The 18164-nt window shown below is 35.8% G+C and overlaps 3 protein-coding genes across 5 annotated transcripts; all 3 read right to left on the reverse strand.

The window, feature by feature from the left end:
• Positions 1 to 1934: 1934 nt before the first annotated feature.
• Positions 1935 to 8193, reverse strand: LOC102587739 (protoporphyrinogen oxidase, mitochondrial). The gene is made up of 19 exons (XM_006355964.2): positions 8085 to 8193; positions 7967 to 8006; positions 7619 to 7754; positions 7464 to 7529; positions 7250 to 7300; positions 7068 to 7124; positions 6027 to 6097; positions 5711 to 5747; positions 5508 to 5573; positions 5197 to 5237; positions 4869 to 5001; positions 4236 to 4415; positions 3989 to 4063; positions 3515 to 3638; positions 3328 to 3436; positions 3136 to 3210; positions 2928 to 3034; positions 2466 to 2600; positions 1935 to 2231 (listed from the first exon to the last, which is right to left on the reverse strand). The coding sequence occupies exons 1-18, from the start codon at positions 8122 to 8124 to the stop codon at positions 2485 to 2487; spliced, it is 1524 nt and encodes a 507-aa protein (XP_006356026.1). The 5' UTR covers positions 8125 to 8193; the 3' UTR covers positions 1935 to 2231; positions 2466 to 2484.
• Positions 8194 to 8941: 748 nt separating this feature from the next.
• On the reverse strand, positions 8942 to 12748 carry LOC102588059 (4-coumarate--CoA ligase-like 9). Its single transcript, XM_006355965.2, has 6 exons — positions 11590 to 12748; positions 10441 to 10630; positions 10189 to 10334; positions 10030 to 10097; positions 9835 to 9937; positions 8942 to 9518 (listed from the first exon to the last, which is right to left on the reverse strand). The coding sequence occupies exons 1-6, from the start codon at positions 12583 to 12585 to the stop codon at positions 9399 to 9401; spliced, it is 1623 nt and encodes a 540-aa protein (XP_006356027.1). The 5' UTR covers positions 12586 to 12748; the 3' UTR covers positions 8942 to 9398.
• A 1091-nt stretch (positions 12749 to 13839) lies between these two features.
• On the reverse strand, positions 13840 to 17947 carry LOC102588386 (ankyrin-1-like). Of its 3 annotated transcripts, none has more exons than XM_015312646.1 (3): positions 17652 to 17947; positions 16308 to 17120; positions 13840 to 15419 (listed from the first exon to the last, which is right to left on the reverse strand). In XM_015312646.1, the coding sequence occupies exons 2-3, from the start codon at positions 17016 to 17018 to the stop codon at positions 14136 to 14138; spliced, it is 1995 nt and encodes a 664-aa protein (XP_015168132.1). In that variant the 5' UTR covers positions 17019 to 17120; positions 17652 to 17947; the 3' UTR covers positions 13840 to 14135. The 3 variants fall into 3 exon arrangements, with proteins under 3 accessions (XP_015168132.1, XP_006356028.1, XP_015168131.1); XM_006355966.2 differs by having other exon boundaries at positions 16308 to 17127; XM_015312645.1 differs by lacking the exon at positions 17652 to 17947 and adding an exon at positions 17220 to 17463 and having other exon boundaries at positions 16308 to 17127.
• Positions 17948 to 18164: the final 217 nt, after the last annotated feature.

The following is an 18164-nucleotide window of genomic DNA, read 5'->3' on the forward strand; positions in this document are numbered from 1 at the left end:
AAATAACTAATTAAAAGATGACATGTGTCACTTGACCCCAACAACCATAGATTTTTTTTTATGTTAAAAAGAATGAAAATTATTTCAAATAAATTTTATATCTATTTCTTAATAAAAAATAATGAAATGACAACCCATTTTACTCAACCCCACCCTACCCAACCCCCTTTCTTCTTCATCTTCTTCTCATCAATTTTTTTTCTCAAACCACAAAAACCTTCACTGCAAGTTACTTGCAGATTTGATTTTTTTTTAAAAATATTTTGTATTCCTAATATGTGAGGGAGAAAGATATTCAAAGAGAAAGATACAATAGTGATGAAGAAGTTTGTCAATGGTTACTCATCCAAAAATCGATTGCAAAGAAAAATAGAGAGGACCGAAATTAATTTTATCAAAAAATATTTTTCATTCCCAATACGTGATAGAGAAAGATATTCAAAAAGTCAGTATAAGAGTGATGATGAAAGGAAGTTTGCCAATGGTTAATCACCTTGAAATCGATTGCAAGGAGAAATCAAGAGGACCTAAATCATCTTGAAATCGATTGCAAGGAGAAATCAAGAGGAGCTAAATTAATTTTATCGAATTATTAGATATTGTTGTTGATAAGTTTAGTGAGTTTACAATTTTATTTGAATGGTAATATTTATTCGAAGGTGACCGGAAATGGAGATGGAACGTCGACTTATTTTTTTTATCCCATTATTCAAAAATCTACTTTCGTTATTTTTCTTGCAAATTCAGTTACTTGATTCAGTTTTTTTTTATGAATATTGAAAAGAAATAGAAAAAGAAAAAAAGAAAAAAAATAGAGATTTTTTAGTTGTCTTTGAAAATTTAAATTTGGGGAAGAAGATGACTTGAAGGGGATAGGGGTGACCTTTCTTTTTAGAATTAAGAATTATTATTTTTTTAAAATATTAAAAAATTATTTTAATTTATTCAAATGCCAAGTGTCAATTAAAGACGAAAAAATGTAAGTTTTTTTGGAAAAAATAAAAATAAAACAGTATTTCAAAAACTTTCACGCGCCCATAGGAATGAAAAACACTTCTTTTGCCCTATCAGCATTTTGTATTTAATAGGTACAATTTTTGAACAATGTAAGTGTTCAATAGGTAATAGTCCTAGTTAAGGTGTCTAAATGAAATATGCAGAGAACTTTAAGGGACCGTGGATGACTTAAGCCATTTTAGTTTCTATGCACTTTTCTTTTTAATCTTCACAAAAATGTATTTTGATACAAATTCCTCTTCATTCTGTTGTGCTCAGCGAAAGAACTGCCTAATATCGTCACAAAAATGGATTTTGAACTAGAATTTATTTATTTATAATCCAATTTTGTGTCAAGTAAAAAATTGTAGACCAAAAAGGAGTGTTATTTGCTTGATTTTAGCGCTCCTTATACTTTGGGGTTCATTTGTACTACCATTGAAGGTGGGGTATGCGCTATTGGTTTTTTGCTTTTTAGAGTCATTTTGCTATTTATTGTTACCTTTCTTTTCATATCAAAATCACTTCAAATTGTACCACCTATTATGCTCCACTACAAATAAAGTGATTATAATTGCACTACCCAAGGCAAAACACTAAACTATAGAGTATGTTTTTTGTTTCTTTTTTATAAAAAATAATGACAACTTCAAATATTTTTAAAATTTATTATGTTAAATATATCATAATTATCTAACATTATTAAAGCCAAATAGAGTATCATAAGTAGGTACCATCCACTAGTAAAATTATTTCGTGAACTGTACTTGAACTACATAACTTTACATCCATCACTATCAAAAATCTATTAATTTATGAACTTGAAATGTGCCCTTTTCTTATGCTCATAGGTAGCTTTTCCTACTTTGTTGTGCTGTGGCAAGTTAACAGTAAGCACCAACTTTTGTTTGCTCTTTTTGACCAAAAAAAAAAAGAAGAAGAAAGAAACTATTGCTCTTATTGGACACACATTTAAAGGGAAAGTGACTGGTTAATTACCTTGAGTATGATGTAAAAGCAACGAAAGAAAATCTGCTAAAAAATCACCAACATCTATTAGTAACACTAACAGCTACCATAACAGGTGTGTAAATTAAACATGTGAACACTTCATTTTCCAGTAATGCAACTCCTCTTTGAAAGACAGTTTCGTGCTTGAGCTGCGTCATTGGCTGCACGTTAAAGTTGCTCCTCGTCATGAAGTTAAACGATTTTGTGGAACAAAGAACGGCAAGCTGCAGGAAATGAGTGCTAGGATTTGAGATGGAATTAGCAATCAGCATAAGGTAATGAGCAAAATTCCGTATGTAAAGCAGTCGCAAATTTGGCAACAGGGAACTTGTACTCGAATTGAAAAAATAGAAAATGAGGTGGAGGAAAGGGAATGTTGTTTCAGCTGTAACAAGATGAGATACTTAAAATGTAGAAAAACTAACAACAGAGAGAGAACGAGAGAGATGTAGTATTACCTGCATGAGAGAATAGATTTCAGCTATGGTTTTTGGTGTCCGTTGAAACGGCTTCAAGATATGATATAACAAGATCTGCTGCATTACATCCAGAAGATAGTGCTTTGCCAACTGACAATCCTCCCTTGTGGTTACCTACCATGGCAGAACTCATGTCAAAGTAGAGAAGCAATAATTTATTAGCTGGGATTTAAGTCGGTGGAAACTCAACTCAGCTTCAGCTTTCATGCCAAGCACATCAATGCTAAGTAGGCATATGCTAGGCTAAAGAATTCAACGAGTATATTTGGCTTTGAATCACACAGAGGTGATCTCAAACATAAGAATACAATATTTACTAAGCCAAAGATTACATGATACATGGCCTATAGTAGAGTATATTGCGAACCTTACTCGTTGAAAAGAAGCTGCATCTAGGGGAAGAAAAGAAGATATTTCAAGGAAAGAAAATTGAAATATTACCTGCATAGAATAATCCAGGAAGATTTTTCTCCATTTTGTCAATTGCATCGAGGACTGAATCATAGTTATGCCCATACAACGGAAATGCTTTACTCCAGCATACATGACTACAAGTAAAGAAATAACCAGCTTTTCAAAATCTCAAATTTTTAAAGCAAAACCTGCAGATGCTTGAATTAGATCAGCTATATACTAAGAATTCACGTACTTCACATATGTTGGCTCTCCCTCAGCACCCAACAACTGCTTAAGGTCAGAAGTTACTATCTCTTTCAGCTCAGTCCTATGTAAACAAGAATTTAACATTTTTATTTGACTGGAAAAGTCGACAGCAACATCATCGTTAAGTATAATAGGGACAAAGTAAAAGAGACTGCAATCAAATTGAAATTATAGAAACCTCGAGGCTTTCGCGAGTTCTCTATTTCGGCTTCCACCAACAAATGTAGTATAGAGATAGACATTGTTGGGTGCACGATCTGGAAACATCATAGAAGAGAAGAGGGTGCCTGCTTGCAGTGCAGAAGTAATAAGGGCACAACAGTTTCTAGCTACCTACACTTCTTAACATAATACCTAAGCATTACCTAATGTCTTCAGACCATGTTTTTGCTCCTCGGAAGGTACAAGCACTCCAAAACCCTCAAGAGGATGCTTTACACTCTCCTTCTTAAATGTGGTTATAACAACAGATAGTGGTACATAATCAACCTGCACATCGTATGCTCAGCTAGACTGCAACAGTGCCAATGAACATAACAGTTCATACACATATACACAGTACATAACATATAGCTTCAGACTTGACCCTTCATATAATAACTCTTCACAAGATACACTGACGGAAAATAGGGTTCCAGGTAGATATAGTGTTTGTGCAACTTTCTCCTCTTGGAACTGAGACCGACTTACTTTAAAAGTTCACTTGAATTAAAGCATTGACTGAGGAAATGAGTGCAATATCATGTGGAAAGACATTTTCGTTTGCTGGCATGAGGTTATTCTACAAAGCAAGAATGCCTATACTATACAAAACACCAAATGGCCATAGAAGCACAAACCTCAGGAATAAAGTTGAGCAGAAATGGATTTCCTCTCTTAGCAATCTTCATACCCTTAACGTCACAGAGAGGGGCCTAATTTACATAAGCATAGTCAATAACGGCAACATTTAACATCTGCACAGGACTCAGGTATTCAAGAGTCCGTCATTACAAGAATTGAACAATCACACGTCATGAGACTGAGACTGAATGAAACTAGTTGAATCAAAGCAAATACAAGGAATCAATCATTCCAGTATCTCACCGTCATAATTACAGCATCAAATGATTCTTCTTCTGCTTGCCGCTTGTGTGGTGAGGCAGAAAAAATTGACCAGCTATCTGTCGCAGAGTCCCCACTACAGCTACAAGATAATTCCAGAACTCTAGAGTTTAGCCTAAGTTCATCTTCTTTGAGATCATTGCATATTGCGTCAGTAAGTGTCTGCAAAACATTTGGATGAGATAACACTAGGATGAAAGATAACTAACAGAAATCACAGGTTCGAGTTTCTATAAGACGTAACTGATGCCAATAGTCGACTACACATTTATCTATCTCTCACTTAAAGAGATATAATCTATCATTAAGAATCATATTTTTCATGAGAAAAGAGAGAGAATGAGTCAAAGTAGTCGAGTTTGGTATATCATCCCTTACACCTACCTCATATGTTAGAAACTTAAATGTAAGAAATCACCCAGACAGGGACAAGATTTACAAGTCAGGTCTAGTGCATGAAGTTCATGCTGAAATATTAGACAAGTAATCCATGGAATCAAATATATGGCTGACCCTGAATGATATATGATGCATAAAAGATGTGGTCGTAATAATTTAAATTTTCTGCCCTTTACCTTCAATGCATGAAGAAAAGGAGAACAAAAGTATACTTACTTGCATTCCGCCCAAAAATGAAAAGGACCCCCGCTGGCGCTTCTTATTTACTGAAGTTTTGGGTGGTCCTTGTTTCTTTTCCTTTATAGGTGATAACTTGGATCGAATTGCCCCAACTATGACTGAGCCAAACCTAGCAAGTATTGACATCAAATTCCATAAGAGGGCTATTTGGATGATTTTATTTTTTTTGTAAGGAGTTTGCTCGACAAATTGCATCCTTTGTCAACAAGAAGTGTTTTACAGTAGCACCTCTGCAACTGTGGGACAAGGAAGCAAGGAGAATGATTGCCAACCCATGTGATGGCGGAAATTTGGACGTACATACCTTTTCTCTAAATTCCACAACTCTGGAAACGAAAGGTGCATCTGTGTCAGAAGGAAAGAAAACAATGAAATTGGAGTGACAGCCAGAATGACGCGTAAGATAACAAGTCATGACCTAAATCTATGGCTCATGAAATATACTAGCTACACACCAAGTTTACATTGTCCTCCCCAAGTTTACCCTTTTTACTTAATTGTAGGAGAAATTGTGTAACTATACAATGGCATATTGACCCCATTATCTTATCCTCTCTGAGATTTGTGTTAAAAAAATATAGGACGGACAAACAAGCGATATAGACGAATACTCACTGAAAGCGAGTCAGGATCACCACCACATGTTCCAGCAACAAAAGGATCAATTAGATAGTCAACAACCTAGCAGGTAACAAGAAAACATATGGATATTAGGTATTTAATTGAAGTTATTATATACAACGAGATTTTCTTTTGTAATGGAACATCAGAAGATTCGAGGTGCATAGAGGCAAAGTCAATCAAAGGTAAGCAAAAACCTCCTTTCCAAAATGACGCTGGAAGAATCCACTGACACTGCATATAATATGGATTGGTATGTCAATTAAACTTGCCCTTATGATTTATTTGGCAGTCGAAAGACTACTAGATTGACTAAGTTCAAAAGCATGCGAATATGATGCAGCTAGTAATAAAAATCACCATAAGAATATGTGTAGATTATGGAACAGACAATATGTCCATGCAGACACTATAGTGGTGATTGCTGTTATAAGCAACGGGAAGAGGCTAGATTTAAGGAGGGAATAAAAGAAAGCACATGGAAAGTACTAGCTCGGGTATAATATCTTGTACCTTTCGTGTTCGTCAGCCACCTTTGTAAGCTTTTTATTCTTCCACAAAAGTGGCTCGAAAAGCATCTGAAGCTGCAGTTATTAAGCTATCTTATAAGACAATATTCTTGAAAGTTAACCATCATTGCTCACGAAAGGATAGAAATAAATGAGACATAAGATGAAAAAGGAATATAAATATGGTATATATATTTTTATCAAGGTCTTCACTACACTATCCACTGTTAATAAATCCACTGTTAATAATCACTTCAAGTCTGATGTCATGACAAACATAGAATTCAAGTTGTTCTGGCTTTTGATAAGTTCTGACGTTCCTTTGACTCACCAAAAAGCTATAGACAATATTTGAACTCCAAAAGAACAATTTCCAAGGTTGTCTCCAAAGACCTAACTTCAGAAACCAATATTTTCGGAATATGATACTATATCCAGAAGTACAATGTCTAAATCACTTGGACCAACCACATATTTTCACTGATATTTGGGTCTACCTGTCAAAAATTCACCTAATCGGTTAAACCATTTTTCGAGATGATATGTATTTCAAGATATCATTCTCAAAAAAAATTAAAAAAATTCATGATATTTCCAAAAATTAAAGCCCCAAGTGTATTTGCCTCAAGAAACTGTTGATTGGTAGAAACAATCACCTAAATGTATACAGGCAAATTGCCAATTACAATTATTAAGCTTATGCAGGCAATTTATCATGTCTTTATCTCGAAATCACTATAAACCCTCAAACAGCAAGAAATTGCATTTTACAGACAGTTCTGAGGGAATCTGCAAAGAAGCTATATTGCTTAACAAGAGAAGTAAATTTTGGTACACAAATCTCGCTAAGCTATGGTAAAAATAAACTAATCATTCAAACTTCAAACAGGTTAACAACAAAACTTGAAGATAAGGAGATATAAGATTGCAATCCTGTTTGAACTTTGATGTTTCACTGACACTTTCCAAAGAAGCAAGTTGAAAGACTCAACATGAGTTTATGAAAATTTATATCTAAATCAGGAAGGTAGGATGACCCACATACCTTTGATCCAGTGGAAAGAAAATTGCTTTTGATCAGGTCAATTGGATTTGAAGGTATCTGGAATTAAAAACCCAGCTTAGAACATGACTAATTACAAAACTCCAAAAGCAGGAGAATGCAAGTAAAGCTGAACAGTGCAGAGAAACATGCAAGTTAATAAGCTTTCCATGGACAAAACTAACCAGAGTAGGAGTACCATTTCTGGCAATGTAGCGCTTGTTCTGTGAAAGTGGCTGCAGAGTGAAAGCATGGAGAAGCAGTTTTCAGTTAGAATCTCAGCTTAAAGTCTAAAGTCATCAAAATTTTCAAGACTTCTAAAGCTTATCCCATAGTTCAAAAATGAACCAAGGGCTTCTTTCAAAGGTTATAACACATAGTTAAAGCAGTAATCCTTACAAATTGTTGTTTTTCTCGGAGTCCAAGCGAATCAAGCAAAAATGTGACATCACCTTCACTTTCAGTCTGCATAAGGTCAAAAGATACTTGTTTACTAGTTTATCCAAATTGGAAACAATGCACAAAATTCAAAGGCAAATTAGGAATTAACATACCATAGTATTTGCGCCTTCATCCCATATTAGGCCATCTTGACTCAGGCTTCGTAACTTCCCTCCAGCTCTCCCTTCTGCTTCGAATACTGTGACATCCAAGCCATGAATTTTCAACTTGTATGCTGCAGCAAGTCCACTTGAATATTAAATAAGTTAGTGGCATCAACTTAAAAAGTAAAAAGGATCAAAAAGGAAAATGAAAATTGAAGCTTTACTAGCAAAATACTTGAACAGCAATATGATGATATGAGTAACAAACTTGCATTGTTAGCTATGATGGCGAAGAGAATTGGAAAATTAGGTAAAGTTAAACTGATATGATAAAACAATTGCAGAAGCTAAAGACACCTGACGCCAGCACCAATGACTGCAACTCTCTTGGGACAATCTACACAAAAAAATTGCGTCAATTTTGCTTGGGATATAGTGGAATTGTGGAGACTTACATGGGGATAGAGAAGATTACTTTGTTTATCTTCTCCGGCAGATGGAGCCATCGGAACCATCTGGGGAAAAGTGCAAAATTTGGGGAAAAGTGAAATTCCCAGCCAAGACAAGTCAAATACCTTATAAGACAATGTTCAATAGATGACATATGTATTGATGGATTTGGTTAGATTTTGAAATTTATCATTTGACTCCTAGATATGCTAAATCATTATAAAATCATTAAGATATTGATTGACACAAAAAAAAAAATCATTAAAAATTACTTATTAGAAATAAGGTAACAAATCAAATGAGTTCATAAATTGTATCTTGGTGGAAAGCAAACACTTTTTACATGATTGAATAAACTATAGCTTGAAGCAATAATAAATAAAAGTAGAAAACTAAACTCTAAGTTAAGCATTTTTTATACAAAATGATATAAATATAATTATTTAATTTATTATCAGATTATCGATTAACCGTAAAGAAAAAATATCAAACCGTTAAGAACCGATAACAAAAAAAAAAATGCTAAACCAATAACACACTATTGATAAATCAATAACTTTTTTTCGATTCGATTTAGAACTAACCCTACATTCAACTATACAAGATTATGTAACAAAATCATTGAACTTTATTTTATATTGATAAAGTAATTCAATTTAAAGATCTTTTTCTTATAAAATTACTCAATCAAATTCATCATAAAAATGCCCCACTTTATCCCCTTTCAACATTTTGGGTTTGAGAAACAATACTGGTTCACATTTGGAATGTGATAATAAGCACCCTTGATGTTAAATCAATTGTTAGAAATCAGTTGGATTATTGTATATATTTTTCGAAAGTAAAAACAGCCTTCAATTAATATGTACACTTTTAAATAGTTAAAAAAAATTATTGGCACATGAAAAATGTATTAGCCTTAACTCCACAGAAGTTATTTGAACATTCAGGTCTGGTCCAAGTTACATCAAGACATTTCAAGTGGCTGCAGTCATATTCGTTTGTACAAGGTTTAAAGATCAAGTTGTGTTGCTAGAAGCACCAATTCATGGTGTGGTGTGGCTCCAATGCTGACCGCGTTCGCGAACTACTAGAGAAGTAGATAACTTCTCATTCTGATTTTCTTCTTCTTTGCGTACAAGCAAAGCGCTATAAAACTTGTATGTCTGTCCTTGCACAAACACAGTGATCTCCGTGGTTGCTTCATTAAAACCTTTTGTTGCAAGAAAATAGAACCAACGATTACAATTTAACGTCCTTCTGCAATCTTGCTGTCCTTAAATCAGATGAAACAATGGGGAATCCTGCCTTGAAATAATGTGCAAGAAAAAACACTTGATTACAACTTAGATCCTGGTAAATGAATCCTTTTTAATTCTTTTCTCAATATCTTCCCAGATGGACTTTTTGGTATGGAGCTAACAAATGCCACCCGCCTTATCTTCTTATATGGAGCAACCTGCAACAAAATATATGCACAATTATGCACGCCAGTCGATTCTTATTTAGTTCAACTACAATGTGCCTTTATCGTCAATGCATTTCACTTTCATACATGAGATTTTTGAGCTAAAATGGTAGTCAAATTATTAGTCCCTTCGTTTCAATCCAAGTATCTTGTTTTTCTTTCTACTTTGTGTCAAAAAGAATGTGTCCGCAAGCTTCAAAAAAGTTTTTGTGTCTCGTCAACTAAAACACTTAAATTATAACGGAGGGAGTAGATTTTTATGACGGAGAACGAGAAATAGCTCAGAGCAAATAGTCAAAGGAAGCACCTGTTTTGAAATAAAATCAATCACTTGTTCTTTGTCAAGAGTGCTTTGGGGACGTCTCACAACAAACGCCATGGGCAATTGACCAGCTTCTTCATCAGGATATCTGCCACAATTTGTTCATAAAGATTCATTTCTTGCAGTGTACAAATGATATGTCTTAGCTTAGTTGTCTGAAAACGGAAATGTAAATCTTACGGTATGACAGCAGCATCTACTATTTCAGGGTGAGATTGAAGAAGGTGCTCTAGTTCAGCAGGAGCAACCTGAAAATCAAGAATGAATAAAGCAGGGATGGATTTCCAATGTAAGGTGCGTAAGAACTTAAAAGGTTACAAATGCAGGTAGCAATGGAACCTGGTATCCCTTATATTTGATTAGCTCCTTCAGCCTGTCTATGACAAAAAGGTACCCATGATGATTAATAAAACAGAGATCACCAGTCCTCAACCACCCACCTGGCATCAGAGTTTCAGAAGTGTTCTTCGGATCACCGATGTAACCTGAAAAAATATTACAGTATTGTTGATAATGAACTATGCCTCAATTCCAAACAAGTTGAATTCGAGCTTTCTGTTAAACATCATTCCGTCAAGTAATTGAAGTTACCTTGCATAATGGTTGGACCTTTGATCCAGAGCTCTCCTTGCTCACCAGGATGCAGACCAATACCAGTGTCTGGATCTACAATTTTTGCTTCAGTATTTGCCAGTAACCTTCCTACAGAACCCTGACGTAGCATTTCTTCAATAGTTCCAGCCCGAAATGCTGCTCCGGCCGTTTCAGTTAGTCCATATCCCTCAAATTCAAGACTCAAGTTCAGTTCAATGTTAGAAAAAAATAATTCCTTAGCTTAGCCAGAAACTGCTTTACATAAATCAGTTAAATATGAAGTAGTCCGTCCCTAGGACTTTGGTCTAGCTGTTAACCTCGCAGTTCATGATCTTAATATGTGGATTACAGACACACATCACGAGTCCGGACCCTGTTTGTTGCGGACAAAAATCTTGGGAATTTAATTGAAGAAGGGTAAAAGGATGGATTCATTATTCATTGTTCCTGAACCGTGCGAAACTGGCTCTCAAGTGTTTCTCGGATATCCCTTAGCTTAGCCAGAAACTGGTTTATATCAATCAGTTAAAAATATCAACTCGTCTGACTCAATGCTTCGGTCTAGTGCTAATGACACAGCTCGTAATGTGTAGATTAGACCCATTTCATGGAATTCTAACCTCGCAGCTAATAAAAAAACTCGTATTTAAGTGGAGAAGAATAAAGAAACGAGTTCATTATCCACAAGTTTTGATCTGTGGATCACTGGCTCTCAGATATTTCTCGACTATTAAAAAAGTTATCAACTTCCCCCTCAAGTGCTACACTAGTTACCAGCACATATGAATCATCAGTGCTACACTATATGAATCCTATGTGTCATTTATGCCTATACATTGTCATTTCAAAACTAATGGTTCATGTGATATCTATATCCTCCAACTTTGAGTGTGCACAGGTAGACAATTAAAGTTGTATAGAGTTGAACAAATAGACACACACGTCTTACTTGGTGTCGTACGTGACAATTCACATCCTACGTGACATCATATCATGCCACGTAAGACACATATACCTATTTATTCAACTTTATAAAAATTTAAGTGCAAAAGGAGGTTCATTGCGGAAAAAAGTTATATTATACATATATGGTCGTATATATATAAGACCTTGAATCTCTTTAACTCGTTTGCATATTTTACTTACTTGAAATAATATGATCTTTGGAAACTTGTCTGCAAATGCTTGCATAACGTCTTTCCTAAGTGAAGCTCCGCCGCTGCCAACGGCTTCTAATGAACTCAAATCATAGCCATGAGTAACACTTCCTTTAGCCATCGCCACCACAACCGGCGGAGCTACCACTAATTGTGTCACCCTGAAATCCTCTACCGTCTTCAACATTTTCTTCAAATCAAATCTCTCCAACACCACCACAGTCTCAGTTAAAGCTACCGATTTCAAAATGTAATGAAAACCAAACACATGAAACAACGGCACCGTATACAACATCACCGCCGGCGAATCCCTCTCCAGTCTCTGAGCATGGTAATTCGCAATACTTGCTATAAAATTCCGTTGAGTCAGCTTCACCCCCTTTACCTCCCCTGTAGTCCCCGACGAATACATAATCGCCGCCAAATCCGATTGATTCACTTCCACTGTTTCGAGCTTCAATCCAGTGTTCGTCATCATCAATTCGAACTCCAGCGAATCGATTAGAACAGTTGGGTGTTCCAATTTCGGAAGCTTCTGGAAGTTTCTCGATGTAGCAAACGCGATTACAGGTTTTGTTAACTTAATCTGTCGTAAAAGCTCAGATTCTGTGCTGAGAGGATTAGCAGGAGAGATTACAACACCGAGGGAGAGAAGAGAAAAGTATAGAATCGGAATATGAGTTGAGTTTGGAGAAAGAATAAAAGCGACGTCGTTTTTGGAAAGACGGAGTGTATTCTGAATGGAAGAAGCTAAGGAAACAACACGTTGCCGGAAATCGGAGAAGGAGATATGGCGACCGGTGGATGAGTCGATAAAGGCGGTGGTTTCAGTGTTGTGTTGGAGAGATAGTGCATAAGAAGCAGCGGAAAGAGGAGAAGACATTGGAGGAAGTAGGAGTGGTGGTCGGAGACTATGGAAAGTTTTGGTTTTTGAAGAGAATCCGCTATTTGGGTCGACGGAAGATGATGAACTTGAGTTGTCCATAGGAGGAAAGTAGTTGTGTTGCGGCAGCTCCGGCGATTTCACGGCGGAGACACCTTGTGTCGGAGTTGGAAGAGAGATTCCAACTAAATTGGTGGTTGTTACAGACGTACAGTCAAGTGTCCAGTATTTAAATTGTTTCTGGTAGCATATGTTTTGTTTTTGTTTTTTTCTGGAAAAAGTAATAGACGTGTTCAATTTTAATTGAAACTCTATAAGCGAGACGTGTTTAATTGTTTTGTATTTCTGGTAGCATATGTTTTTTTTGTTTTGTATGTCACATGAGTTGCATATCTCTGTTTAATTTGACAGATTTTTTTGTGCATTAGAATTTTAGGGCGAAAGACTAAATTGATAAGTTTTTAACATAAATAAAAGGACCTTTTCCATAAGCCTCATATATGAGGGACCAAATCAATCTAAGACTAGTGTCTTATTTTTTCATGTATATTACTAAATTACAATGATTTTTCTAAATTTGATCGAACTTCTATCGATAGAAAATTTAGATATTTCATAAAGGAAGTTAGGATCTGTCAATGCCTCCTCAATCGAGCTTATCACGTAAATTTGTCTTTATATATGATATATGAGTTATTATACAAATAAATTACCTTAGTATACACTCGAAAGATATCAACTACCATTTTTCATGAGATTCCAAAAAAAAAAGGAGTATAAATTAATTTCAAGTATTTGACACTTGAGAAGTTGAAGAGACCAAGTCAGAACGCATACCAACAAAGATAAGGTTATTTTAATGTTGATGTTTGACAGTTTGAGAATCAACTTAAGTTGTTAATTGTTATTAAGAATATGAATATATTTTTATTGCTAAACGTGACTATCACTTATCATTAGTATATCTTCTTTTTCGTTCTTTTCTTCCAACCGCAATATTAGAATTTTTATCAACTTCCATTATGTTTTAAATGTTTTGGTTTTAATGAGAGAGAAAATGTTTTACTTGAGTTGAGGGTCTAGGATCATATTGGGTATAAATGTTGTTGTTTACACATAGTAATTAGAGATTAATTAGTCTCTAACAATCAGCCGTTTGGTAAAATTAGTCATTTTTGTAACGGTAAAGATATGATTGACCCTAACTATTATAGGAAAATCATTTCGTATATTTCAAGGGCAAATATAGACCTTTTACATTACCTTATTCAATACTCAAATTTGTTGAAGTTACTCACCTAGACATGAGTTTCTACCATATATATACAACTTTGTTTTGGGGAAAAAGCTAGCACACAAGAGAGAAAGGTAGAGAAATTTGTTCAACCAGCTGAAGAGGAAGTTTCTTATTACATCCAACTACTCAAGTAGGTACAGAAACAAAGTCATTTTGTTACAGCTACAAACATATTTACATTTTCTTCTCCAATAAAAAGGACTAATTCAGAGAAATATTTCATATGTTAGTAGCTCATGCGGTCACGTCGACCATGAAAATTATCAGGAAAAGAGCTCACTCACCTGCAAACTGTTGAAGTCCATGCATATAGGCCACCACATGTACTTCTTATCACCTTTTAGAACCAGCATTGTCAAGCTGCGGATAGGACAGACCGCTCATAGATGTCATATGGCTGCATACTGGTTGAAGGAGCCTTGACAGGTCGTCCTGAAGCACCAAAACACAAATATTGGTTCACCAACCTTTTATGTCCTGCGCTTGGTTTGTGTATCGAGTCTGATGGTGCACCCTCTGTCTGATGAGAACAAGAAGTTCCAGCAAGCTCAGTGTCAATTACAATTGCTTTTTGTTTGTCCATAGAACTGCGTGAAGACAGTGATGAAATCGAGAATGAACTTGCACGAGATGATCTACGAGGGAGGCTAAGATGTGGTATGGCCTGCATGACACCGTTTACTAGTCCTGAAGCAAATTTCTTCTTTGCTGTCGGACTTGGAAGGTTACTACTAGCAGAGAGAGTCCTTTTGTGGTTCGGAAGTGATGAGGGCTTTGAGTACCTTTCTCGTAGAGTAACTGGTGCCACATCTGAATTACTAGCAGAACTTTGATCCACCAATATCTTGAGTCTCTTACTATCTCTTTTCTTAATTTTTGGCCAATGGAAGAAGCCTTTCAGTTTTTGTGCTGCATCATTTGCAGAAACAGGTTTCTTTCCATTTGTAGAACAATAGGTATCAGGACTCGTGCAGGGATGACTCAGCTCAGCATTTCTACTGCCATCTGATGCATGTTCAATACCCGTATATAAGAATATTTCAGTGTCCGAGATTCTAAAAGAAGTTCCAGGACTGCTATTTATATTCTGCATCTTTAAATGGGATGCAACAACTCTTCTTGCAGAATAATCGAGATGACTGAAAATCCCCCCTGCAGATATCAACTGCTTTGTAAGTAGCTCTGATGAAGCAGAACGTGGCCGTTGCTTCAGGATATCAAGTGGTGTCATTCCATCCTTATCACGAGTATTGACATTAATATATCGGACAGTCATAAGTAACTCCACAAGTTCAGAATGAATATTTCCAATGACAGCCAAATGAAGAGCAGTTCTACCGTCATTGTTTTCAGCATTAACAATCTCTTCAACGTTGGAATTTTTTCCACAAACTAATTGCTTCATGAGATCGATTTGATGGTCCAATCTGCGGAAATAAGGCGTTTGGAAACCACTAATGGCAACATGAAGAAATGTTTCTCCAGCATTGTTTTTTGTATGGATCAACAAAGGTGAAGCAACAATGAGAGCTTCAACAACAGCTAATTGGCCCCTACAAGCAGCCACATGTAGTGCAGTGTTGCCTTGGTTGTCTATGGAGTCGATAATATCCGAACTTTTTAAAAGATATTTAACAACCTGCAACCGTAACCATTAACATTAGCATACTGCAGATTTGCAGCCACATCTCTAACAATATCTAAAAGCTTGTTTTGAGGTGTCGTTCAAAGATGAAAAACATAACAAGAATAAATGACCACAGCAACAAAGATCAATCATTTACTATTAGATGAAAATAGGATATCTGAAAATCCCGCTTAAACTTCTCTTTTTTAATAATGGATTTCCTATTTCTCTTGCTCCGCAAACAGTATGCATCACTGTTTAGTACTGACTTAAACCCTCCTATAACTATAAATTAGTAAAAGCAACTATTCATCTAACATGACAAATATCGAACTGAGACGGGCAACACCTACGAAATCTGCAACTCAGAAATCCTATCAGGAGAAATTTATGCATACTCAATAACAGTATAGAAGTTCCCAAGAAATTATGCAAAGCAAGATGATTCTTCGTTTTACCACTTCACAATAATATGAGTGCTTATGTCAAAACCTCATGGTTGAAACTTTTGAAGACTAATAACTTTTTGAGGTATAAAGTGACTGATTAAGATAGAAAAGTTACTGAGTTGTTGCAATTAGACTACTGAATACTAATTTAGCAGTTGATCTTGCTATACGAGTAGTAAGCACATATACAGTTTGTTAGTTCCACCGCCCTGTATTCACTGACGGAGACAGGAATACTATACAAGGCGATTCACCTAGGGTCATCTCGTATACCTTGGGGATTCAATAGTTTATATATAACCAAAAAAAAAAACATTTTTTCCCTATTTACACAATTGAACCCCCTTGCTAACACATAGCTCTGCCACTGCCTGTATGCTGTATTGATTTGTAAGAACCAAGAATCAAAAATATTCAAAAGCTTAAACTGGTAATTACAAGCAAATCCTACCTCGACCTGGCCTTTGCCAGCAGCCGTATGTAAGAGAGTTGCACCCTGAATGTCTCTGTAAGCCAATATATCATCAGAGCAGTCAACAAGAAGCTCCTTCAGTATCATAAGATTGCCTCCTCTAGCAGCTGCATGAATAGCTCTATTCATCATCTCCCATTTATAAGCAGATGGAATCTCCCCAATCTGTTCCTCTAAACCTCTGCCACCACATGCTATAAACCTTGGAGACATAGCAAAATCAAACAAAACCTTAAACACATCGCAGTTTTTACTCCTAGCAGCAGCATATAATATGTCAGTGACACCATACTCCCCTTCTCCAAAGACCAAAAGGGAGTCTTTTTCGAGCAATTCTCGAACAAAATCCAGGTCTCCAGCAGAGGCCGCAGTATATAATAGCCATCCACCATAGCCAGCTGTAAGTAGGGAATTTTTCCCTTTCTTGGTCTCACATTCAAGGTGAAGCTTCCTTGCAACCTGTAACCGACATCTAGCAACATCATCAAATTGCTCTTCATCATCCCAAACAGACTCGAGCCGTCTGATCCTACGTAGTGAAGTGAGCTTAATAAGGTGATTTCCATCTAAGCGAAGAAGCTCACGCACCAAATCATAGTGACCATTTGCAGCTGCCCAATCAATTGGTGAAGCATACCACCATTGGTCTCCAGTACTCTCCCAACGAAGTGGTAAGTATGTAGGAGGCATTTAAACGAATGCTTACAAATGATTGTACAAGTTCGTGAAGAGGGCTTGACGAGTGAAATGAGGGAAACCAGCTCGATCAACAAAAAACAAATAGTAGCCTACCTAGAACCTGTAAAAGTCACAATCAACAAATTCTCAACCAACATATGCAAACCATTCCCGTAAAGACTAAAACACACAAGAAAGACTCTTTATCCTTACCTTAAGAGCGGGATGAGTGCTAAACCAGAAAAAAGTTTGCCAATAAAGAAGTGATTTTTATTAAACAAAAAGATCTCAACTACTCTTTCAGGGATTTTACTCAGGAAAAGAGCCAATCTTTTGCTCAGAATAGGTCATTAATGATTATGCAACAAGAAAATACAACATTAAATTAATGATTGAAGATAAGATAGACCAAAAAGAGATTAACCCACAAACAAACTCCTCAAATATATCATTATGAGACAAGTTAAACACAGAGGAGAAGAAAGAGAGTAAAGGTGAATATACCTCCAAAGAAAAAAGCTAGAAACTTTAAAGCTTAGAGTACACACAAACACAATGAATAGAAATGAGAATACCAACTAGAAAGAAGTAATTTTTATGGATGAAAAAGTAGAAGCAAAAAAAATGAAAACTTGAAATACTTACCTTACTACAAGATGGATCTGTTCTGTGCTTAACCACAAAGAAAATGGAGGATAATTTACAACATAACAATTGAAGAAAAAGAGGAGTAAATCAGAAGAAGCATGGAGGTAGAAACAGAAAAAGAGGACAAAATCAGAGAAAAGATGAAAACTTTGGTAAGAAAGATTAAAGATGTTGATGAAAAGGTGGAAAGATTCTCATCGAAATGTGAAATTTTATAGATACATAGATAATTGGAAAAGGTGAAAGTGACTAATGACTAATGAAGAGGGCGCCAAAACTATAAAGACCGCGGGACTATGTTTAATGTTGCTGTTGCTGTTGCTGTTGTCGGATCAAATGTTACTGGTCCCTTGGAATTATTTCACCCACCTAAACGAAACTCAAGATAACTCATAGTCGTTATAATCTTGGTGACAACCTCCAACTCTATGGTGATGGATAAATTTTTTATTGTGTAATAGTCTGCAGATCACACATTATAATCCTTGACGCCTTCTATGGACCATTATT

The sequence above is a fragment of the Solanum tuberosum genome, unplaced genomic scaffold (assembly GCF_000226075.1).
Source record: "Solanum tuberosum cultivar DM 1-3 516 R44 unplaced genomic scaffold, SolTub_3.0 scf00214, whole genome shotgun sequence".
Lineage (NCBI taxonomy): Eukaryota > Viridiplantae > Streptophyta > Magnoliopsida > Solanales > Solanaceae > Solanum > Solanum tuberosum.

Excerpts from the sequence above, each read along its gene's own strand:
- LOC102587739 (XM_006355964.2), bottom strand. The coding sequence starts at position 8,124 with ATGGTTCCGATGGCTCCATCTGCCGGAGAAGATAAACAAA. Across the intron at positions 7,125-7,249 it reads GAAATGGTACTCCTACTCTG|ATACCTTCAAATCCAATTGA; the intron begins GTTAGTTTTGTC and ends TTTTAATTCCAG. Across the intron at positions 3,437-3,514 it reads ACATGGTCTGAAGACATTAG|GCACCCTCTTCTCTTCTATG; the intron begins GTAATGCTTAGG and ends CACTGCAAGCAG.
- LOC102588059 (XM_006355965.2), bottom strand. The coding sequence starts at position 12,585 with ATGGACAACTCAAGTTCATCATCTTCCGTCGACCCAAATAGCGGATTC. Across the intron at positions 10,631-11,589 it reads CAAAGATCATATTATTTCAA|GGATATGGACTAACTGAAAC; the intron begins GTAAGTAAAATA and ends CTTGAATTTGAG. Across the intron at positions 9,519-9,834 it reads TTGATTTTATTTCAAAACAG|GTTGCTCCATATAAGAAGAT; the intron begins GTGCTTCCTTTG and ends ATTTTGTTGCAG.
- LOC102588386 (XM_015312646.1), bottom strand. The coding sequence starts at position 17,018 with ATGCCTCCTACATACTTACCACTTCGTTGGGAGAGTACTGGAGACCAA. Across the intron at positions 15,420-16,307 it reads CTGGCAAAGGCCAGGTCGAG|GTTGTTAAATATCTTTTAAA; the intron begins GTAGGATTTGCT and ends TTACGGTTGCAG.